Consider the following 25,469-nt stretch of genomic DNA (forward strand, 5'->3'; position numbering starts at 1 on the left):
GTCTCTTATCCAGAGGTACTCTTAGATGCATCATCTCAGCACATAATTATATATATATATATATCTTTATGGCAACAAAGCAATGACAAGTAGCATTTATTGAGTACCTTTATTTTGTGCCTGTCACCTTTCTTAAGCCTCTATACCCATTCCTTCATTTCATCCTTCTGCTGATTCCCGAAGTATGCCCCGTTATGATACCTGCTTCAGGGTAAATCAATCATTTATCCCAGCTCACACAACACAAACTCTTGGAACTAATCCAAGTTTACCATGATGTCCATACTCACAAGAATATTCACTTTGTGTGGTTCATCTAATTTTCACATATACAAGTACATGCATGATATGTAAATAACCCTTCAAGTGCAGAAAACACACAGTAACAGTTTCAAAGTCTTTAAAACTCATTAATCTTCACAGACACAATTGATTTATAAATGATATTAACACATTAAAAATAGATGAATGGCTGCTTGCAATCTCCTTTTGAATTTAATAAAATATGGTAAATTTACTTTCTATGATCTAAATCGAGAAATTTTTCCTTTCTGTTATTTATAAATTAGTGCTTCATTTGTAAACCAATCAATTCCTGCCTAAAGATCTGAATGCAGGGTGTAAAAGTCAGTTTTACTACTCAATTCCTGACACATGTCTTGCACCTCTGAGTTATGCGAGGCGTCATAGACTCTGATTTCCATGTCCTAAGGGACATGTATGACCAGGGACATGTATACTGGGTCATGCATGACTAAGTGCCAGCAATCCACTCTCTTCCCATCGCTCCACTCCTTGTGATCAGCCAAATAGGAGAGGCAGGGACCCACCTAAGCAATGTCTAATTGATAATCAAAGTATATATAGATACATAAACATATAGAGAAAGATTTATAGTATCTTACCCACCAACCCTACAACACATGACTACATCAAATGGTAGAGTTTTATCTCAGAATGATGCTACAAAAAATAATTGTTTGGGAAGAATGATCAGAATTACAATTATATAAATTAGAGTTTATTTTTTTCCCTAACATGTAACCCATTCTGATACCATGAAGGACTTTGTCAGTGTTGCTAGAACAATTCCCCATTTGGTCAAAATGGGGAAGGTTTCTAAATGTACAGCTATGCATTTGCTTTATCTGTTTCCCCACATTTTTCTATCTGGTCTGTCATGAACTCTTGGCTTAAAAACTGGATAAAGCAATACCGAGGAATTAAAGAATACAGAACACAGATTACATAAATGCTATTATCCAAAACTTTGACATCAAATTTTTTTTCTCACAAACGTTGCAGAAATGCCCTTGTTTATCATCTAGCTTAAATTGGAGCCAATAGATGAACTTACCCTGGTTTTGTGTCATTCACTACACAGTGGTAGGTAAATGTTCCAAACATCTGAACTCCTAAAATTCCATAAAGAAGTAGAAAGAAAATCAGGAAAATTGAAACACTCCATATTTGTTCTCCTGACCGCCTAGGGTAGAAAAGTAGGTAAAATGAATAAAACTAGCAACAAATGTTACAAATTTTCCCCATTAACTTAAATAACAGCAGTGCTTACTTTAAAATGTTTGTAATTCTGGTCCTTGGCAGTTCAAATCGGAAGTAAATCCGGAAAGCCCTGATCATAATCAACGGGCGTGGGATCCGTAACATGCCCCAAGGTGACATTTGATCAACTATATCGGCAATTTCAAATACCTATAAATTAAGAGATAGATAAACAAGTTTAGATTTCCCTTAGTATTGTGTATAGTCATGGAATATACAGATAAGAACTAAGAGTGCACCCTGAATCCTGAATTTAGTCCTACATTATTTTCCACCAAAATTAATTTTGAGTGCATTTCAAATCTGTAAATATCTTGAGTGACACAAATACTAATGAGAATGCCATTAATCTTACTCATTTCCTATCTAACATATCAAGATACAATCTTCATTAGGAAAGCAAGTACTAAGAATATAGAATATGTCTTCCTCACTAATAATGTTCTTTGACGGAAGCTTTTTAATATTTAGAAAATAAAGTTATGGAGAAAGTATTAAAATATTACAAAACAAAAAACTGTACCATTTACTATCAGATGCAAAGTAATAATTAGAAAATATCTAACACAATAGTTATTACATGAAAAAAATTAAAAAAATAGTTATTACATGGAAAAGGCCACATTAATATGTGAGATTGTTAGAGGTGAGTTTTATATAAATAAGGAAGGACAATTTATCAATAAACACTATAAAGTGTTGGCAAAGTGAACTGTGAAAGTCTTAATGAAGAATAGATGAACAAGCTCTAGAAATCTGTATTCACTTTTTTACCTGAAATCAATAATACTGTATTATACACTTAAAATTTTATTTCATGTTCTGTTCTTACCAGAATAAAATAAAAACAATCAAATCAAATTATATAGAAATAAAATAGTAACCTTAATTAAATGTAAACTCATACCTGAAAGAATATACAGAACTAAATTTTACTATTTTCCAATAAAATCTCTGCTTTAAACCTTTTTAATGTTTCCCATTTTTTATAATAAGGCATTTATATTTGAAATGAGGTATTTTTTGTTGACCTGTGTATACCTAAATATTAATTTACTTAGTAGCTTTTAATGAGGATTTAGTAAAGTAAATGACAAGGCCTTTAATTTTTAAATTCAAATTTTTATTTAACAAATGCAGAAATCTCTCCCCATATACTTTTAATGACTATCTTTATATTTGTTTAAAAAGAAATAATTATTTCCAGTATTTTAATTTCATATTGAGAAATAATTCACAAGTGTTACCAGAAATAATTAAAATATTACAAATAGATTAGATTTTTTTTTACAAATAAACATTTAAGGTAAACATTGTAGGAAATCATATGATCATATTTGATATACATTTTTTAATATTTGTATTTAAATTTTCAATGCAAATAATCCCCACTTTGGAAAAAGTGATTTAAAAATATTTACCTGTAACACCAAAGAAACCCACAGGCAAAAGACCATGAATCCATCAAAAACACACCAGCGATCTTTCACATAGGAACTATCCCCCTAAAAATAAATTTCACAAGGATTATCAGGAAAAATAAGTACTATTTCGGCAAACCTTCTATGGACAGAACAGTCAAAGGGTATTAAATAAAAGTCATGCATAATATTTGTATCATAATAGAACAAAAACTTTTATATGGCATTTTTTTCCCTTAAATTCTTTTATTTTAGGTATACAATATGTTTACATTTATCACTGGGTGCTTGTACTTGTACATGATGTATCTTGGTTCTTATCTTTTCCCTATTACCTGTGCACCCTTCCCTATTTACATAGACTTTGTTTCCATTTTTTAACTTTTCTCATAATTTTTTCTTTCCCTTCTTTCCTTTCCCCTTCCCCTCCCACCACCCCTACACCTTTGAACCTTTTCTTCCTATTTCAAATTATCATTTTAATCCTTATTTACACTTTCAGTTTCTCACACTAGAGAAACTATTCAGTATTTACACATGTGTATCCTATTTATTTCACTTAAGAGTATGGCCTCAATATGCATCCATTTAGCTATAAATGTCTCTAGTTTCTCGTTCTTTATGGCTGAGTAGTACTCCATTTTATAAACACTCAAAACTCAATAGCCTTCTTATTCACAAGTAACAGACTCACTGAGAAAGAAATTAGGGAAACAATTCCTTTTACAATAGCATCCCAAAAAATGAAATATCTACGAATAAATCTAACATAGGAAGCAAAAGACCTCTATACTGAAAACTACAGCACTCTGAAAAAGGAGATTGAGGACATAAGAAAATGGAAAGAAATCCCTTATTTCTGGGTAGAAAGAACCAATAAAGTGAAAATGGCCACACTTCTAAAACTACTACATAGATTTAATGCAGTGCTGATTGCAATTCCAACAATATATTTCACAGAACTAGAGAAAACAATGCAAAAATTCATTTGGAACCAAAAGAGACCTAGGATAACAAAAGCAATTCTAGGCAGCAGAGGCATGGCTGGGGTTATCACAATCCCCAACTTGAAACTATACTACAAAGCTACTGTGATTGAAAACAGCATGGTTGCTGGAAGCCATGAATGCCCAGCGTAACAAAGAAATGGAAACCATGATCTCCCAACATAAGAAAGAAATGGAATCCATGACACAGATTCAAACAGATATTCAGGAGATTAAAAATTTTATTGAAAGCATGCACAGCAGATTAAGGGACTCTGAAGATAGAATATCAGATATAGAAGACAGGATTGTGGTTAAAGACCATGAAAAGAGAGATTTCTTAAAAATAGTAAGGGACCACGAGAAATCAATCCAGCAGCTGCTAGATGATGCAAAGAAGAATAACATAAGACTGATAGGAGTCCATGAAAAAACAGGAGAAAGTACAATTGACATAAAAAAACTGTTCACAGAAGTAATAGTAGAAAACTTCCCAGACAGAGGTAGAGAATTGGACATACAGATAAGTGATGCATATAGAACTCCAACTACACATGATCAAAAAAAACTCTACACATAGACATATAATAGTCAAGATCCCAGAAACCCAGCAGAAGAACAAAATCCTACACACAGTTAGAGAAAAGAAACAAATCACCTACAAAGGAAAGCTCATCAGAATCATGGCAGACTTCTCGACACAAACCCTCAGGTCAAGGAGAACCTAGAGTGGAAGATTTCAAACCCTAAAAGCAAATAACTTCCAACTTAGACTACTGTATCCTGCAAAATTATCTTTCAAAATCGATGGGGAAATTAGATACTTCCACAACAAAGATCACCTGAGAAATTTCATGAACACCAAACCAGCACTCCAAACAACTCTAAGGAATATCCTAGAAAAAGACAATGAAGGTCACAACTCCATGAGGCTCAATGGAGGGAAGCCACGAGGCAAGGTAAGAAACTAAAGGGAAAAGGGGAAAAAATAAGAAATAAAATAGCCAACAATAGTAAAACATCATGACAAGGATGAGTCAATATCTATCAATTATAACTATCAATGTTAATAGCCTCAATGCACCAATCAAAGGAAACAGATTGACAGAATGGATTAAGAAGCAAAATCCAGCAATATGCTGTATACAAGAAACACACATAACTCAAAAAGAAATTCATAGACTGAAAGTAAAAGGATGGAAAACAGTTCTCCATGCCACAGGAACCCAGAAAAAAGCAGGCATAGCAATCTTATTTGCAGACAAAGTAGATTTCAAACCAAAACTAATTAAGAGAGACAAAGATGGTCACTACATCCTTGTGAAGGGAACAATCCAAGAGGAAGAGATGACAATCCTAAATATATATGCACCAAATATGAATGCCCCCAACTATACAAAACAAATATTAATGGACATGAAAAACCAAATAAGCACTAATACAATTGTAGTGGGGGACCTTAATACCCCACTATCACAAATAGACAGATCATCTAGGCAAAAAATTAACGAAATTCTAGAACTGAACCAAGCTATTGAACAAATGGACTTAATAGATGTTTACAGAGTGTTCCTCCCCACAAAATCAGAATATACATTCTTTTCAGCTGCACACGGGTCATTCTCTAAAATAGACCACATGCTAGCTCATAGGACATGTCTAAGTCAATGTAAAAGAACTGAAGTTACCCCCTGTATATTATCAGACCATAGTGCAATAAAATTGGAGATCAATAACATAAGAAACCACAAAACTCCCACAAACACATGGAAATTGAATAACACCCTCCAAACAACCAATGGGTCACAGAGGAAATTAAATAAATTAGACAGTTTCTACAAGTAAATGATAATGCCAGTACAACATACAGAAATCTATGGGTCACAATGAAAGCAGCTCTACATGGGAAATTCATAGTAGTGAATGCCCATATTAGGAAAACAGAGAGAACTCAGAAAAATAACCAAATCCAGAACCTCATGCTCCTAGAAAAAAGAAGAGCATAACAAACCCAAAGCTCATACAAGAGAGGAAATTATAAAGATTAGAGCAGAAATCAATGCAATGGAGACTAAGAGAACAATATAAAAAATTAATGAATCAAAGGGTTGGTTTTTTGAAAGAATAAATAAAATTGATAAACCTTTAGCCAACCTTATCAAAAAAAGGAAAGAAAAAGCACAAATACATGCAATTAAGAATGAAAAAGGTGAAGTCACAACAGATCCAGCAGAAATCCAAAGCATCATCAATACCTACTTCGAGAACCTGTATTGTAATAAAAATGGAAAACACAGAAGAAATGGACAGATTTCTAGATACATATGAACTGCCAAAGTTAAATGAAGAAGATATAGAAATTCTAAACACCTCAATTACATGAGTGAAATTGAAAATGTAATAAAAAATTTACCAACAAAGAAAAGCCCAGGTCCTGATGGCTTCACTGCTGAATTCTACAAGATATTTAAAGAACTATTGCCATTACTCTTTAAACTCATCAAGGAAATTCAAGGCTTCCAAATTCATTTCAGGAAGCAAGTGTTACTTTGATTCTAAAACCAGGGAAAGACCCAACCCAAAAAGAGAACTACGGGCCAATCTCCCTAATGAACATAGATGCAAAAATCCTCAACAAGATACTGGCAAACAGAATACAGAGGGTCATCAAGAAGATCATACAGCCTGACCAAGTCAGATTTATCCCAGGGATGCAAGGATGGTTCATCATATGTAAATCAATAAATGTAATACACTATATTAACAGAGTCAAGGACAAAAAAAACCACATGATCATCTCAGCAGATGCAGAAAAGGCATTTGACAAAATCCAACACCCATTCATGATAAACACCCTACAGAAAATTGGAATTGGAATTGGTTTTATCGCAACCTGATTAAGGCTATCTATGAAAAACCAACAGCCAACATCATACTAAATTATCAAAAACTGAAAACTTTCACGGTAAAATCAGGAGCAAGATAAAGATGTCCACCATCACCACTCTGGTTCAATAAAGTTCTGGAAACATTAGCCACAGCAATTAGACAAGAGAAAGAAATAAAAGGAATAAAGATAGGAAAGGAAGAAGCTAAATTGTCATTATTTGCTGATGATATGATACTTTACATAGAAGACCCAAAAAACTCAGCCAAAAGACTTCTACACTTAATTGACAGATTCAGTAGAGTAGCTGGATATAAGGTCAACACTCAAAAAATAATAGCTGTCTTATACACAAATAACAGACTCACTGAGAAAGAAATTAGGGAAACAATTCCTTTTACAATAGCATCCCAAAAAATGAAATATCTAGGAATCAATCTAACAAAGGAAGCAAAAGATCTCTACACTGAAAACTACAGCATTCTGAACAAGGAGATCGAGGAGGACATAAGAAAAAGGAAAGATTTCCCTTGTTCCTGGGTAGGAAGAACCAATATAGTGAAAATGGACATATTTCCAAATCTACTATGTAGATGCAATGCAGTGCCGATTGAAATTCCAACAATATATTTCACAGAACTAGAGAAAACAATCCAAAAATTCATTTGGAAGCAGAAGAAACCTAGAATAGCAAAAGCAATTCTAGGCAACAGAGTCATGGCTGGGGTTATCACAATCCCCAACTTGAAACTATACTACAAAGCTACTGTGATTAAAAACAGCATGGTACTGACAAAGAAACAGACCTGAGGATCAGTGGAATAGATTAGAAGATGCAGAAATAACTCCAGACATACTCAGCCACCTCATCTTTAACAAAGGAGCCAACCACCCTCATTGGAGGAAAGATAGCCTATTTAATAAATGGTGTTGGAAAAACTGGATTTCAACCTGTCAAAGATTAAAACTAGACCCATACCTATCACCATGCACTAAACTAACATCAAAGTGGATTAAAGATTTAAATTTTAAGACAGAAACACTAAATTTGCTGGAAGATAAGTTAGGTAAAACACTTGAAGACATTGGCATAGGAGAAGACTTCATGAACAAAACCTTAGTATCAGGGGAACTAGCACAAAGAATCAACAACTGGGATCTCAGCTTATTAAAAAGCTTCTGCGCTGAAAGATAAACCACCAACAGAGCTAAGAGACAACCTACAATTTGGGAAAAAATTTTCAGCAGCTCTACCTTAGACAAAGGACTACTACCTAAAATATATAAAGAACTGAAAAAAATCAGACCCCCCAAATTCAAACACCCAATTCAAAAATGGGCATCTGAAATGAACAGACATTTCTCAGACAAAGAAGTAAAAGCAGCAAATAAATATGTGAAAAAATGTTCAACATGACTGGTCATTCAAAAGATACAGATGAAAACAACACTGAGATTCCACCTCACCCCACAAAGAATGGCTGCTGTCAAGAAACCATCCAATAACAAATGCTGGCGGGGTTGTGGGGAGAAAGGAACCCTTCTCCATTGTTGGTGGGAGTGCAGACTGGTGCAACCACTGTGGAAATCAGTATGGAGATACCTCAAAGAACTAGGGCTAGAGGTCCCATTTGACCCAGCTATTCCCCTGCTGGGTATCTTCCCCAAAGAGTCAAAGGAATTGTTGTGCCCAGGTCGCGAAGTCCCCAAAGACCACCAAGGAGCCGATTCTGATGCAAACACAAGAGGGTCGTTTATTCAAGCTCCAGCAGGGACTCTCGCAGATGCAGGATTGAGAGTCCCGAATTTTAAATCAGCAGGGTTTTTATTGTGGCTACAGCAAGGTTTGGGGATTTTCCATTTAGCAGTTACATGATTGGTTGATATTTAGCAAGTATGGGGTGTACGAGGGGGCGGGGGAAGAGGGGTGGCTACATGTAGATTTTATAAAAAAGGAACAATCAGCTCATTGACAGAATGTTCATGGTCAGCACATAGATAATGGGCCCAGGAGCGTCTGTTTTCTGGGCAAACAGAGGATTGAGTTAGGAGCTGTGTCCTTTTTTTATCTGTTGTCCCAGAGCAAGGACATTTTATCATTACTTTATGGGCACAAAGGAGACTAGGGGAATAGTTGACTTCAGTGAAGTGGAATTTATGTATAGGCCACTTTACTGCCTTGTTCTAAGATGGAGTCAAATTTTAAAATGGAGTTATTTAGGTCTCACAGAATAATACCACAGCGATATATGTGCACCCATGTTTATAGCGGCACAATTTGCAATAGCTAAAGCTTGGAAGCAGCCCAGGCCCATGAACTGGAAACTGGATAAAGAAGACGTGGGGTTTTTTTATATATGGCATTTTAAATGGCATTATTTTTAAGACAAATGATTTACTGAAACAGGAGAAACTTCAGAACTCTGAGTATAAAATTTTCTTTAGTTAAATTTATTGGTACATTTTAGATATACTTATCACATTCATCCGAGGGAATTTGTACCTGTGCATGATACATCTTGCTGCTTCTTTTTTTTCCCATTCCCCATCTCTCCCTTCAACCCTCTTCCCTTCCTTAGCTACAGAAGCTGTTTCCATTTTTCCTTCTTCTCTTGTTTTTTTTCTTTTCCCTTCCTCCCTGTCCCCGTCCCTAGTTTCCCTTCTCTTTTGAGCATTTTCTTCCTATTTCACAATATCTATTAAATATTTTAGTCCTTATTTGAGTGTAAAATTTTAAATTCATGCAAAGCAAAACCACAGTTTGTTTTCTCAGCCACATGAATGCTACCCCTTAAGGAACAAACACTGTTCTATGGCACTTATATCTGCAATGTAGTATTTATGTTGAGCAGTATACAATGGAATACGAATTTTCTTAGCTGTTTTTCATGAGTATTTAGTTATGTACATGAGTTGATTTGTCCAGGGCTATGTTGCTCCTACCCCAGGTCCATTCCTACAAGAACCTGAGCACACAGTCGGCCACATGAGGCCTTCCAAACTGTTCCATCAGCCACTACTGGTAGGAAAGTTAACGACAAACCTACTTCAAGCTAAAAAAGAAGAAGAAATTTGTCTTAAGTTGGAAATAAAATACATGTTGACTTTAACTGCAATGGGTTTATGCATGTAAAAGAAAGATAAAGATCTAGCACTTCATTTTTAAGCAGGGAATCTCTACTGATATGAGATGCAAGTTTTATTAAAATGAGAATTTTAGAAAATAATTTTGCTTTAGAATAACAACATAGAGAATATCATGAGGTTAGAACTGGCAACTTTAAATAGGAATGCTTTACTTTTACATGACTGTCTCAGCAAATTACTAGCTTGGGATCATCCATGTTAACTCAATTCTCAGTTTGGTTACAGATAACATTACTATTCATGGTTGAATCCACCAAGAAGATAAAAATTGAACAATGCAAACAATTAAAATAAAACATAAACCATAATGCAGAATATTTAAGAAAATAAAATAATTCCCATAGCCTGTCACCTTTAATAGCAAGTAGGTTATCAAAAAAAATTTCCTTGAAAAGTTTCCAAAAACAATTATGTTGTTCACAAAATTAACAAATTAATGAAATACTCAGTGAAAATTGTCTCATATAACTTCATATCTCAGACTGAGATATGAGATATAATCTCCAGTTAATAAACATGCTTTACAAAAGATGCTTAATGAATGCCTAGAAAACACACACACACACACACGCTCACACAACCACCACCACCACACCAACAATAACAATTTTGTAGAAAAATAGATCTGAACAAACCCAGATAATACACAGGCAGTATAATTTATAATAAAGTTATAAACATGGTGGGGAAGTAGGAGGATGAAGTCTATGAAGAGTTTAGAGAAAGCAGTGCTAGTTCCCAAATAAATGTGCAAAAAATTTTACCAGTGGCAAGAAAATGAACCATACTTGTTGACTCATGGGTTTGAGAAAACTCCCAAAAGAGTTATTTTGAAAGCAAACTCTGAGCCTTGGCTCTAGGTGACAGGAGGACAATAAGCTTATTAAAATAACTGTCATGATCATGATATAATTTATACCCAGGGAAGAGGAAAACTGCATCTTAGGATGCTGCAGGTTATGTCTACACATAAACACACATGCACTTACTGAATATAAACAAAAATTCAACCATATTAGAGTTCCCTTTGAAGCCTCACAGAACACCTTCTATCAGGATCGCATTCACCTTGTATTGTGCCATGACTTGAAAACACAAATTAGCTATAATCTTAATAAATACAATGTAGCTAAGATAGAAAAGGAATTTTCTCTGAGCCTAATTTTAATTAACATCCAACAGGATAAAGTATTTAAAGTTGTGCTTGGGTTTCACTCGTTTATACCAGGCACTGGACACTTCTACCATCTGGGCAGTGTTCGAGAACCAGTAATTCAGGAGTAAAAAGCAAACATCTGCCCTCACGTATGTTCTCAATTAATTAAACAAAATGTGATACATACATTACATTATGTGTCGATAAGTAGGTAGGAAGGAAAATGAGTGTGTATTTTCAAACTGCCTGATACTAAATAAACACATTTGCCTTTTACTTCAGATGAGAAGAGAAAAATAGCAACTGATCTGTATTTAAAGAACTAGATATACTTATTATTATTTAAAATCAAGGTAAAGAATTCCAAAACTGAAAACTGAAATTTAATGGGACTCAGGAGAGAACTGTTTAAAAATCACACCAGTTAATGAGTAAATGTTAAGCAAGAAACAGCTAGTTAAGAGGTCACTGGGTACAGAGGCATAGATAGGTGAGTTTATTTGGTATTTTTTCCTGAACAGTATTAGTAATGATTTTTTATTATTAAAAATGTTCTATGTAATGACAATATAACCTCCTTTCATGCTTAAAATTTGCTTTGTTAATGAATTAAATGAATGAATGAACATAAGATATAGAAGGAGGGCTCATCATTATACTGAGGATTACTTAGAGTCTAACATTAGTGAAGATAAACAGTGATGTTTCCCTGCCAGGGCGGGGATTGCGAGCAGCCTGGGGTGGAAGAGAGACATACTTTTCACTATGTATCCTTATGTATTGTTTAATGCCTATGACATAAGTGTCTTAAAAGAGATTTTCAGAAGTAATATTTTTAAATGGTGATTATTTTAGCCTTCATAAAAATCACTTCTTCATTTGCCAAAAATAAAATAAAATCTAAAAATCTGGACCTCCTAAATTCAGAATGTTAATGGCTGACTTTTATGTCCTATGTCCTAATTTGTTTGCTAAGGAAACTGATGTAATGCTGACCCACAGTCTATTTCAAACTATATAAAAGGACAGATTATTTTTATTTATTTATTTATTTTTACACAGGATCTTGTAGGTCACTAAGTTGCCTAGGCTGGGTTCGAACTTTTCAAACTCCTGTCTCAGCCTCCCAGAGTGTTGAGATTACATGTGTGTCACCATGACTGGAGAAAAGAGAAAACTACTGTTTTGAGTTAATAAATAATGCTAGTTATGGGATGTTTTCTTAGGTGGACTTTCCAGAGATTCACAGTACATTTACCTATCACCAATACGCCCACCACACACTAGCTGGTGTGCACTGGTCAGTTAGAACCTTTCACCTTCCCAGTAAACTCAGGAAATAATCCACCAGACATAGTTTTTAATATTAGTTTTTGGCTTGTGCTTCTAAAAGTCCTTCAGGATTCTTGAAGACCTTTCCTAAGCAGATTTGTTTGGTGCTTTTTTTTGTACCAGGAATTGAACTCAGGCCTTTGTGCTTGCAAGACAGGCAGCAGCACCACTGGGCTAAATCCCTGGCCCCAACTAAGCAGATTTTTAGTGAGCCAAGATACAAAGACTAGTAACTCAGTGTTTTTCCATGATTTTTTTAACCTGTTTCTCTTACCATTTTTTGTTCCTAATTCTCCTCTGTCTTCCTAAAAAAATTCACTCTCAGTTCTAATCTGACCACTGCCTACTCAGACCACCTCCTGACTCACAGGAGGTACTCTACCATTTGCTCAGGCTGGGTCCTCACAGAATGGTCTTTAGTAATCATTAGTGATTGCTTCACGAACTTATAGTTGAGATCAGATCTCATGGTGATGTTTGGCTTTCCTACTTAAATCTTTGAATCTACTCTTTCATGTTGCATTTTTAAAAAATAAGTCTATCTCCCATGGTAAGTGTTTGAGTTTGTTCTAAACATTAGTAATTCCTTGGGACTTGAACCAAGATAATTGAGGGCTGTAGTTTCAGCACCTGTCACAGGGAGTGACATTCAGCATTTATCACATGAATGATCTCATAAGCACATGAGTCATACCCTAGACAGAGCTTCTGCAGATTATCATGTGCTCAGCAAGAAACCAGTTAGTGTGCCGGATGACTGTGACCACCTGTCACTGATGAAACTACTAGTATTGCTTCTAACAGGAAGATGTGGAAAAGAGAGGAAGTTAACATCATAAAGTTAATACTCCTGCTGTATGATCATGAAAATCCACAGATAAGATTAGGAGATAAAATGGTTATTTCCTGGATTAGTATGGTTTAGGTAAGAACAGCTGAACACTCCATGTGAACAGGCTCTAACAGGGTCATGGTTTAGACAATTTGTGCATTATAACGAAATTGTAAATGGAACTGACTGGTGGGAATCAAAATTGCTATCATATTAATCATTGTCAATAATCACAAGGCTAAAGAAGTTCAAAGAATGTTTCATATATAGAATAGAGACTTTGACATCTGGTACTCTGAGATATAATCTTGAATTATACTTTTTGTTTGACACTCTCAGCAAATCTGTTTTTCAATTTTTGTTTTCAAAGGCCTTACCATAATTGATTTAATGTTGCTATGGTTCAATATATAAGTATGTTCAGATTACCTAAAATCTCACTGCATTAATGCCCTGGTTTTAATATTTATAAAAAGTAAATTGCCCTCTTTCCCTGCTTCCAAAATAAGTAACCAGAATCAAACATACAAGAATACCTAGTGGTACTTAAGACATTTAACACCTCAAATATGAAAGGAAGGTTTTAATTTGTTTGTTGTATCAACAGAAAATGAAGGGTGGAGGGGCTTGAGGTTTGGGTAGAAATCAACACCCTGTAGGCTGAGCAGATGAGGTATTCAAGAGCTGCCTGTCAATGTGTAGAGAAAGTAAACAGTTGGAAGCTGCCAATCAATTATCTAGTACAAGAAAGTAACTTGGCATGACTTCCAAGTATTGAAGAAGCAGAGAAACCAAACAGATTTGTAGAGATACATTCCGCAATCACAGAGTGATATGCACTGGTTTGGCTTCACGAGAGCATGATTTATTGTCCCAAGTTCCCGGGGCCCATCTGTCACTGTGTCTCGGCATTATTATTTATCACTTCAACTGAGCTCAAAGGACACCTGCTACTTTTACCTAGGCCTATTGGCAGATGACAGACAAGTGAAAATCGTTGGAAGAATTCAGTCTGCAATACACCGGACGCTTTGCAGTAGCACAAAGAGTATTATCAGCATGGTTTACTTTTGCCTCAGGGGCATGGGAAAACATAAAATACGGGAAAATCTTAAAACAAATATATCTAACAAAAATGTTTAAAGGCTATTTTTGCTAGAAATTTCTGCTTCAATTTCTCTCTCCAGCAGTACATTGAGCATGCTCTGTCCAGAGAAGCACTGTGTCACTGATGGAGTAAGATCCCCTATGTATCTTTACAGACCACAGAATGAAGTCCCAACTTGTAAGACACGGAGCCCTACAAGAGGCAGCGGCGGCCCCTCCAGTTCTGGGGCCCTCCCCAGCAGTGCTCATCTCAGTGCACCCAAGTCTCCCCTTTCTCTGTGAAATCCTTTCCTCCTGTCCCCTGACATATCACCTTGTTCAATCTTCCAGACTTTACATCCCACTCCTTCTCTGATATCCCCAGCAGACTTCTCAGTCTCTCTTTTTATTCCTGCCTCCCCCTAGCTTTTATTCAAATCCACAAAACACTGATTCATTCTCTCTGTCTGTGTCTGTCTCTGTCTCTCTATTTCTCTCTGTCATCTCTCTCTGCCAATATTTGCTATGTATATTTGTTAAAGTATTTGCCCCCCAAATTACTATGAAACTAGAAGAGCCACTATAATGAATCCATACCTGTGCCAGTGGAAACATTTAAGTTATCCATGAATCCTGCCAAGGGTACACTTTGAAATGTGGTGTTATCTTGGTTCCTTTAGACTAAATCCTGTTCTGCCACCATTGACCTGCTTAACTATTAAATACCAGAGTCACTGGCTTCCTCTTCCCTCCCTCTCATAGGATCGGAGACTGGAGACCCCCGGCCCAGCTCCATTACATCTTCTGTCAGGCCTGAGATTTGCTCCCTTGTCGCAACACAGTTTAGTGCTTCTGAATTTAGGGTGCATCTTGTAATGGTTCCATCAATGCCTATCTTTAATTTTATAGTAAAAGAGTAACTGGCAGTTTTTATAATATTATTTAAGGATCTGTGAATCTATGAACAATCAACGAATGAAATAAGCAATTTAGTGAAATATGGTAATTCAGTGAATTAGCGTATTACGCTATTACTTTGTTTGTTGGTTGGTTTATTTTGGCCTTTCCAGGAACTGAACCTAGAGCTGACGCATCCTACCCAAGCTCCCTTCCACTGAGCTATACCCCCAGCTTTATTTTTTAATTTGTTTTTTAGTTTTGAGAAAGGTCTCACTAAGTTGCCAAGGGCAGCCTCAAACTTGCGAGCCTCCTGTCTCATCTCTCAGATGGCTGGGATTAGAGATATGCACTGCCCCTCCCAGCCCACATTCCACTGTTGTTGGGTGCATAGGAAACATTCACTGCTGAGTTTAGTACATTCAAATAATTGAGTGGTGAGAGTTTTAAATGCTTTTTATTATGCAGAAATAGGCTGGTTCGCCGTTATCAAGGAGTCAGAGAGGGAAGTAATGATATTTGGTGAAACTGGTTGGTGTTGCCCTAAAACATTATTAGTCTTCCCATTTAAGTTAATGGATATAGATGGCTTTCTTCTGAAAATATGCTATTCAACGTGATTTCAAGAACATACTGGATATGGAAAATGGAAGTGCCAGCTAAGGAGGTAAGTTTCTCTCTGGGACTGAGGCTCTGCTTGGCTTTGTCTGTTTACTTTTTCCTGGGACAATGGTGAACTCAACACAAGTGTTCAATAAATGCCTGTTGAATGACTAAAGGAAAACATGGAAACTGTACTTGGGTTTAAGAATATAATTCTTACACTAAAATATAGTTACCTCTTAAATATCTTAACATTTTAAATATCTGAAACATTTAATATTTATACATATTTTAATAAATTTGGCAAAATATTAGGTCAGTAAAACTAGTGGGAAATTCTAGGAAATTGTCATTTCAGTGCTTTGTTTTTGAAACATAAAATTTCTGGGGTTGACTTGTTAGACATAATTTTATACATTAGGAACTCTTGGATAATATTAGATGTTATATAATATTGCCAAGACAGGGTAGAAATAATTTTAAAACTTAATGACCTGTAGATGGGCAAATATGCGTTGTTTTTCTTCTATAAATGATTTATTATGAGTTTGGATGTGGTGGTACATGTGTGTAAATGCTGAGACGCTAAGGCAGGAGGATTACCCTGGGCAACTATATAAGACTTGTCTCAAAATAAAATTTTAAAAAATAAATAAAATATAACAAATTTTAAAAATAATTGGGGAGTTAATACACTTACTCATGAAAATAAAAAAAAAAAATGAAAAAAGCAGCATGCCCAGGATCCCTGGTAAGTATGTACATCAACTCACATGCTCTTTTCCACACGGAAGACACGGCAAAGCAGCTGTTCTTCACTCAATAACTCAATCTGCCCGATTCTTGGAAATGTATCAGGTACAAATCGATGCATATTACAGATTTAATATTTGTTCACTTCTGTTCCAAGCAATGTGAAAACTTATTAAGACAAGAGTCATCTGATGGCCCACACGTGTACATGCACACATAAGCTTACACCTTATGAGTGAACACAAGTATTTGCAAATGACTGTGGATGAAGAGTCTACAAATTGGGTGAGGAATAATGGCAGAGCTTTTGGCAAATGAATTAAGGTAGAAAAAGTATGAAAAAAAAGGTTTTACAACACAGGTACTTAATCAAACTTTGTAAAATGATCATAGATTTAAGTAATGAGAGCACACGAAGCCACACTTTACAATATAAATGAAAGAGGTCCTCTCAAAAGCCTCATAGAGCCCTTCTGTGGACAGATGTGTGGGGTTTTTGTTTTGTTTTGTTTTTTTGAGGCAGGGTCTCCCTTTGTAGTTCAGGCTGGCCATGAACTCACTATGTAGCCCAGGCTGGCTTCAAACTCACAGCAATCCTCCTGCCTCAGCCTCCCGAATGCTGGGATTACAGTTATGCACCACCATGCCCTGCCCAACAGATTTTTTTATTATGATGTAACTTAAATAATTATATTATGTCCATATTACTCATGTAGCTATAAAAGCAAAAAACCAAATTAAATACAAAGCAATAAAATTTAAATTAACAACATGAGACAGATGATATTTTGTTAAGACTCTCTGATTAAAAGTTTAAGTTTTAAATCTAAGACTGTAATGTCAAGCCCAATCTAATCTTTGATCTGTGCCTGTCCTGAAATGCCTGTTTGAAGCAGCACGCGGTGCACAGCCATGAAGTTAGGGCTTGGATAAAGCGGGGGATGACTTGGGTACAGCAGCGCCTGCTCTGTCGCCACCTCGTGACTGGTGGCAAAGATGGTGAACACTCAGTGAGAAGGCACCACTGTTCTGAGTTCCACTTCCTCTAGAATACTGGTCCTCTCAACTAATCCTTCTGCACTGGCCCCACAGTGCCTGCCTAACCCAGCGTGGAGTTATTTACCAGCATAGTGTCTAGCCTCCTGAAAAGAGTTTTTGTTGGTGCCCTTAGATCAGGGGTTTCATGACCTTTCATCTTTCAGAAATGCCTTGGTGACATTTGTCATAGTTGCTTATTTACTTTTGTTTTGTTCTTTTGCTTTACATTCACGTGTAGTTTGTAGCCCACTAAGTTACAGTTCTACAACGAACGCTAGCCATTTAGTCTCAGTTTCCTTTTCTCACATTTCCACTCAGTGTTCTACTTGCATTCAATAGTACTTTCTATGTTATGGAGTTCTGTTGGTGCATGGGAGTAAGCTCATCATGGCCTCAGTGCAAGGGTTTCAGGATGACCCCCAGACCCTCTAGGTCTTCCACAAACTTGTCAGCCTGTTTTCTCTAAGCACTCGGTTTAGTTTCATTCAGAGAACCAGTTGCTATCTCAGGAGGTGGTGTTGGAGGAAAGTTGATCTTTGGAGAATGCTCAAGTAACTTTTGCGCATTTGTTACTTAACCCTCCTGGGCATTGGCTGGCCCTGTTTTCCATACTGTGATTCACCCAGGGGGCCCTGGATGTCCTGGTCACTTGTGTAGGTTGGTCATCTAGATGTTGGCCGCCTCTGCCCTTGCAGTGAAAGAGCTGAATATTCTGGGTAGAGTGCTTTGTGATTGAAGTCGCCATGTGTTGGCTTTTTAAAGATTTCAGCTTGAATAAAACAACTATATGACAATTGCCTAGAATAAAACTCTGTTTTTCAGTCATTTAATAAAGCAAGACATGGATTTCACATCACAAAAATCACACTAGGAACCACTCTTAACTGTCACAGTCTAACAAAAAAAAGCACAGAGGTAGATGAGATACATAAATTACATATTCATTCCAAGAGAACAGAGTACTGACTGATGTTTTAATGATTTAAATATTAGAAGCTGAATCAATAATTAAGGGAGGAAAATTAGTCAGGTGTGGGGGTGCACATCTGTAATTGCAGCACTCTGAGATCCTGAGGCAGCGTGATCCCAACTTGAAGCCCCACCTGGGCAACTTAACTACTTGGTGAGACCCTGTCACAAAATAAAAACTTAAAAGGGCTGGAGATGCAGCTCTGTGTGAAGGCCATGGGTTCAATCCCCAGCACTGAAGAAAAATAAAGCTTTATAATTTATGACCAACTTGTTTTCAAAATGATATAAATTAGTATTTTTTAAATTCCTATCAACAGATTAGGAGCTATTTACTGAAAACTAAAAATATTTTTCTTACTTTGAATCTGTAAGAATTAAAAATTTAAGTTTGATATAGTTTTTTTCTATAGATTAAAAACTACTAAAAAAGCTCTGAAGAACATAAAACAAAATAAAACAAAATAAAAAAAAACACTTCTGGCTTTGAGAGCCAAGGCCAGCGCTGTGTTATCCGCCCGATGCAGCTACAAAGGTCTGAAATCCAAAACAAAACCAGAGAAACTGCAACTGTGCTCTACCAGACGTCAAGAGATTTTACAAAAAAAACCAAGTTACAAATTGTAGCTAACTGATAAATGTATCTTTGTTGCAATTTGAGTTGATGTTTAATTGGTGTGCTTAAAAGACTTCTTGTACATTACAAATTCTTAAATTGTAATTATAGGGTTAACTTGCTCTTTTCTGTACTTTGTTGACAAAGAACTCAAGGTTATTACTGTTCTGTTGACAGCCAGTCGAATTTTAACATGTAACAATCTGAGAACAGAAAAAAAAAGGGACACTTTAAAATTTTAACAGCTGAAGACAAGTTTGTTATAAAAGGTTTGTAGTGAGACGGAGAAAAAAATATTTAAAAGGCTATAAGTAAAAGAGATATACTTTTGATATAAAAGGATTTTGTATTTTGTCTTATTAAAAGGATAAAAAAAGATATACAAGACCAGAAGGCTTAGGTACATGGAGAAGGTGTGCAGAAGTGATTTATCAAAAAAGTATGTATGTTTGCTGTTATCCTGTTGTTACATACAATGTTTGCCTAGGGCCTTGCATAAGATTACTTAAAATCCACAAAAATCAGTGGGGAATGTGGGACTATATGAAATTGAACAAAGGTTATTCTATGTTGCCTCACTCGATACTCCCCCTCCCCTTCTGAGTAAACCATGTGATGTCATTTCTGGGAAGAAAAACAAAGGTTCACAAAATGCACAGTGTTCTTTAAAATTACCCAACTCCCCATAAACAGAAAATGTACTGGAACATGCTATCTACTATCTAAATGTATTGGAACATGCTATCTAAATCCCCTAACCGTCAGCATCTCCCTTTTGTAATCTCTGCTTGCTCACTTCCCCTTGCAACCCCTATAAAAGAGCCTCGGACTCTGAGCCAGCTGCCTCTCTAAGCTACTTTGCTTTGGGAGTGCCGTCTGGCCAGACTAATAAAGGTCTGTTTTACTTTCCAACTTGTCCGGTGTGTTCCCTCCTGGGTGTTCTTTGCTGCAGTCAGCTCCTCAGAGCGTTTGGTAAGGCCCTCGGTCTTACAGTAGGTAACAGAGAAACTGTAGCTTTTATGTCAAGGTAACTACAGTGGAGGGACAGCTCACACTGAGTGTCAACGGAAGCCACTCTAATGCATAAGTTCTCACTTCATATAGAGTTACAAGATAAGACAAGGAGTGATGATCCAGTCCTTACAAATATATTATAGTTTATTAAATGATTGAAATAATGCATAAACATGCAAATGCAAAAACCCACAAAAGATGAAAATCATAGTAGAATATAACAAAATAAGCAAAAGAAATGAGTATAGAAGCACCAAAAACTAAAAATAGAAAAGCACAAAAATGATATCTCAACTGTTGAGACTTAAAAAAAAAAGAAAGTGTTCAGGAAATTTTAAAGGAATGAAAAGATCATTTTGGAAAGAGAAATAAACTAAAAGGAAAAAGAGACAGCATGCCAAGTACAGTGAGGGAAGTGAAAAACAGAACAGGTAAAAATCAATGGAACTGAATTTAAAGAAAATGATGGAAATGAAAGATTGAGATAGGACCCAGGCCAATTGGAATAGAAAAGAATCCTGAGGAACAATGCAGAATGGAATGAAATAAATATCACACAATGTACTCAGTAAACGGTGTCCCTAGCACTCAACAATAAAAAGTATATTTTCATAGAACTGCAGACTTTAACAATAGAGTCTTTCAATATTTAATAGGAAAAATCAAGTCACACAGAAGAAAGAAAATATTTTTAGCAGCACCAGCAGCAGCATTTTACCCCACAAAGCAATGAAGCAGCACATCTAAGAACTTCAAGAAATAGAAATTTGAGAAGCACAAAAAGCTAGAAATAGATCAACAACATAAATAAAACAAGAAATTAATAAATATAAAAGCAAAAATTGAGTTAGAAAAATAAATAAATGAGTTTTTGTTTTTTTTTAAAAAATAAGTAACAGAGTAAGTAACCAACTGGCTAATCTAAAGCAAAGTGGAACAAACAATACTAGCAAATTTAATAAAAAGCTCAGATTAAAATAACAAATGCTACTCAAACAGGAAATTAAAATTGTTACTTAAAAGCAATCTTAAGTTAATAAATGAGACAGACCAAATAATGGATAGTTTCCTAGGAAAATACACTTCAATAAACAGACTCCAATAGATCAAATAAGTCTAAGTAGACCAAATTCCATTAAAAACCAGGAAATACTGCAAGGTGAACCAAATCAAACAGTAGCAAAATCAGATGGCTTCAGAGGACATTTATGCCAAAACTGAAAGTTAAAAAGATCCTGTGTATTCAGATTATTTTGGATTATCGAAGTGCATGCTTATGCACATACACACACACAAGAAATCTAATAGTAAAACCTGAAAAATATTCTACAGAATTCAAAATAAAAAACAATAAGAAATATAATCAAATAACACACTGAAACTGTATGAAAATAAAAACATGTAAGAATAAAAATATATCACTTCCTAGTGGGGTTTCATCCAAGAACGTAAGAATAACTTAGTATTAGAAAATTTATTACAAAAGGAGAACAATAATCAATGGAAAAAGTTAAAAATCTATCCCAAATACAACTGAAAAATTAGAATTAATGTGTAGTCCTTTAATCTGATAAAGATATCCATACTTTAAGCTCAAATCCCTAAAATTACTCAATGAGAAAATCCTAGAATTGCTTTGGGTAAACCAGGAACAAAACAAACATGTTCATGCTTCTAACGCTATTTATAATTTTATCAGGAATATTAGCTGGTCCAATTAAATATAAGAAAAAATTAGGGGTATGACAATTGGAAAGAGCTAAGTGTTTTTATTTGCATTTGATATGTGATATGAAAATATCAAAAGAAATAATGGAAAGACTCCTATAAATAATGCAAGATTTTAGTTAATCTACTAAAGGAGCAGAATATAATATTAATAGAGAGAAATCAACTGCTTTTGCTTAAAAGAACTATAATTTGGAATATATAATTGAAGATAAAAACTTATCTAGACAACAAACAGAGAACACATGAAAGCATAAGTATAAACAAAGATTAGGAAGATCTGTATGAGGAAAACTATACAGCAGTCCTCCAAAACACAAAAGCAGAACAGAAAGTCTGCCCATAAGTTGGACAAGAAGGATTCTGTATGGCACACTCAACAATGAGCAACCCCAAGACAATGGGAAACTGAAAAAAGAAATTGTAACATATCACAGAGGCTAATATTCCCACCACTTACAGAATACTCCAAATGTGAATGAAAAGGACTGAAAATGGCTCTTGGATAAATACAGTTGTGCCCAACCTTACTCCCAAAAGGGAAATGCAAATTAATTTATACAGATTTATCATTTCCCACCCATCTGATTAAGAAACATTTAGGCATTTTTGTGTTGAACATGTAGGAGAAAAGAGTCAGTTGTGTATACTGCTAGTCAAGATAGTTCAGGGCATATGGTGTTTAAAAAAGTTTTAAATGAAATCACCAGGAAGCAACCAGCCAATCCAGAGTGCAGAATATTCCAGGGGACAAAAGACTCATTTATCCCAATGGATCAATGACATCGAAAAATATTTTGCAAAATGAATGGGTCTGAGACTTAATAGATTTAAAGTGACTTTAAAAAGACTTAAAATATAACAATCAAACACACTATGTGAACTTCGAGTTCTGATTCAAATAAACTTATTGTAAAAAGTAATACTTGTGACAATGGGATACAACAAACATGGGGTGAGTACCAGCCGATGTCAAGGAATTTTTGTTAATTTTTCTCTATGTAAGGATAGTCCTTACATAAAAAAGCAAAGAAAAAAAAAAGTAAAGAAAATTCTGCTTTCTTTCCAATGCATAAAGACCTGTTTCTTAAATGACTTGATTTCTCAGAGTTGTTTCAAAGTAAAACAAAACTAGCCAAATGTTGCTCATTGTTAATGTTAGGATTCATTAACCCTAAATCTACTTTCATTTAAACTTTGAAATTCTGTAATAAAAAATTAAAATTCTGTGATGAAAACTTAAAAATGAGCACAGGAATACGTTGTCTGTGATCACTCTTTCTTAAGGACAGCACCAAATGCATTATGGATGAAGGGAAGCAACAAAATTGACTAATAACTGTGAGCTATGTATCATCCTATTGCATTTTCAAAGTCCTTATACAGAATGAAACACTGTCCTCTGCCAATTTCCTGACTTGAGACATTGATAGAACAGTAAATAAGAGCCAGGCTTTGAGTCAAATCTGTCATTTGTCAAATTCTAAAGCCCAGGCTGCTGTGTCATTATACTACTGTCACCTCAAATGGTATAATTTAGAATATTTTCGGATAGCATTATCTATGGATTTTTAACTTCAGTAAAGGTTAGTGATACCAAAGGAAGAGACATCCTGTGACAGAAATACTTCCCTTTTTCTTTTTTATGTAAATATATATATATATATATATATATTTTTTTTTTTTTGTACCAGGGATCGAACTCAGGACCCTGCGCTTGTGAGGCCAGTGCCATGCCACTGAGCTAAACCCCCGACCCTAACATTTTTGACTTATTTTTGTTTCTCACTGTTGTCAACTGCATGCTACACATTCTTTTTCTTATAGTCTCAGAATTTTATCCTTTTGTATTTTCAAAATGCTGCAGTTGATGATATCTTACTGAGTATCATCACACTCTAACTTTATCATAAAACACTTATTCTATATTCCATCAATCAACAAATATTAACATGCATGTTCCGGGCCAAGCGACTGGGCCATAAGGTCATGGGTTCGGCCCTAGGTGACCTGCTAAACCCTCCTCTGCACTCCACGGAGCCCACACTTAGCCCACCTGCTTCTTTTCCAGATATTCCAAGACTTCATAGAGGTGGTTGCACTTAATGACGTCAATTTGATTAGGTTGGAAACCACCCCACACATTTCTGGGTGTGTCTGTGTGGGCATGGAGGCATGACTTTGGACACCATGTATAGTCCCTGGCTCCTTCCACTCTGGCACTATTATCCTGCTCTGCTTCTTGGTCACTGTGAACTAAACATCTTTGCTTCACCATCCTCTTCCACCAAGATACCTTGTAGCCAGCTAACCATGGACTGAATCCCTTGAAACTATGAGATGAATTAAACCTCTCCTTTAAGTTGTGGGTGTCGGTATTGTGTCTCAGTAAGAGGACAGCTAATACAACCATTAATCCTTTAAACATTCTTTTTTTTTTTTTTTTGTACCAGGGATCAAACTCAGGCCCTTATGCTTGTGATGAAGGCGCGGTGCCACTGAGCTAAATCCCCCCCCCAAAACATTCTTATGTAACATATTTTTACCAATGGGAATTTCACAAGATTTCAATATGAGTAAAATAAAAAGATGCTTTGATGGGCCCGGGATTTAGCTCAGTGGTGCCGTGCCTGCCTCCCAAGCACAAGGTCCTGAGTTCAATCCCCGGTACCAAAAAAATGATGCTTTGTTTTACTGAAATTCATATGAAAATATTAAACTTATTAAGATGTTCAAAAATGTACTTCGGTTATTAATTTAAATGACATGGGAACACTCACCTTGACAATACCCCGGATGTGCATTTTTGCTATCATCTCTGCCGTGTAGAGAAACATCAATAAAGTGTCCAAGGTAAAGGTCACATACTGAAGAGGAGGATAGTGCTCGAAGGTCATGGGCGTGTTCATGCACACAGAGATCACGCTGATGATGGCGCAGATGCGCAGCAGAGAGTGGACCCACTGCAAGGATGGCCCAAAGTGATTATGAGGGACTAGAAACTGGGGCCTTCTTTATGAACCACGCTATTTAAAAATCAATACCAAGGCTAAAATATGACACCCGCACAGAAGGAAGCAAACATCTGCTAAGTGCATATGATGTGCTAAATATTTTCACCCATTTTTGTAGCATTTGATTCTCAAAGCAGCTGATTTTCCACATGACGCTGAGACTCAGGAAGGTGAAGAGACATTCCTGTGGTCATACATTCACAAGAGCCAAAAGCTAAATTTACAGCTGCTCAGTGACTCCAAGGCTCCAGTAACTTCCAAGGCATCAGGCCATGATATGCAAAATTCAAGTTCTATTAAATTATACGTTAGCAATTAACTCCTATAAAAGCTGGTGTTACTCTTTTCCTTTTTTGTAGTATGAGCACCTAGAATTAAGGGCCATATTCTACTTATTATAACATCCCTACTATCCAAGGAGCTATCA

The 25,469-nt window shown here is 35.7% G+C and overlaps 1 protein-coding gene across 8 annotated transcripts in view; it reads right to left on the bottom strand.

The window, feature by feature from the left end:
- Window positions 1-25,469, bottom strand: part of Nalcn (sodium leak channel, non-selective) — a 322,796-nt gene that overhangs the window by 276,924 nt on the left and 20,403 nt on the right. For all 8 annotated transcript variants that reach the window (XM_087193085.1, XM_087193083.1, XM_087193087.1 and 5 more), the window contains exons 3-6: window positions 24,809-24,991; window positions 2,985-3,068; window positions 1,574-1,713; window positions 1,358-1,486 (exon numbers count right to left, since the gene is read on the bottom strand). In XM_087193085.1, coding sequence (XP_087049211.1) covers window positions 1,358-1,486; window positions 1,574-1,713; window positions 2,985-3,068; window positions 24,809-24,991 — 536 coding nt within the window. The remainder of the gene's footprint in view (window positions 1-1,357; window positions 1,487-1,573; window positions 1,714-2,984; window positions 3,069-24,808; window positions 24,992-25,469) is intronic.

Source organism: Heterocephalus glaber, unplaced genomic scaffold (genome assembly GCF_053883595.1).
Source record: "Heterocephalus glaber isolate CG9 unplaced genomic scaffold, H.glaber_assembly_v1.0 deba00001579, whole genome shotgun sequence".
Classification (NCBI taxonomy): domain Eukaryota; kingdom Metazoa; phylum Chordata; class Mammalia; order Rodentia; family Bathyergidae; genus Heterocephalus; species Heterocephalus glaber.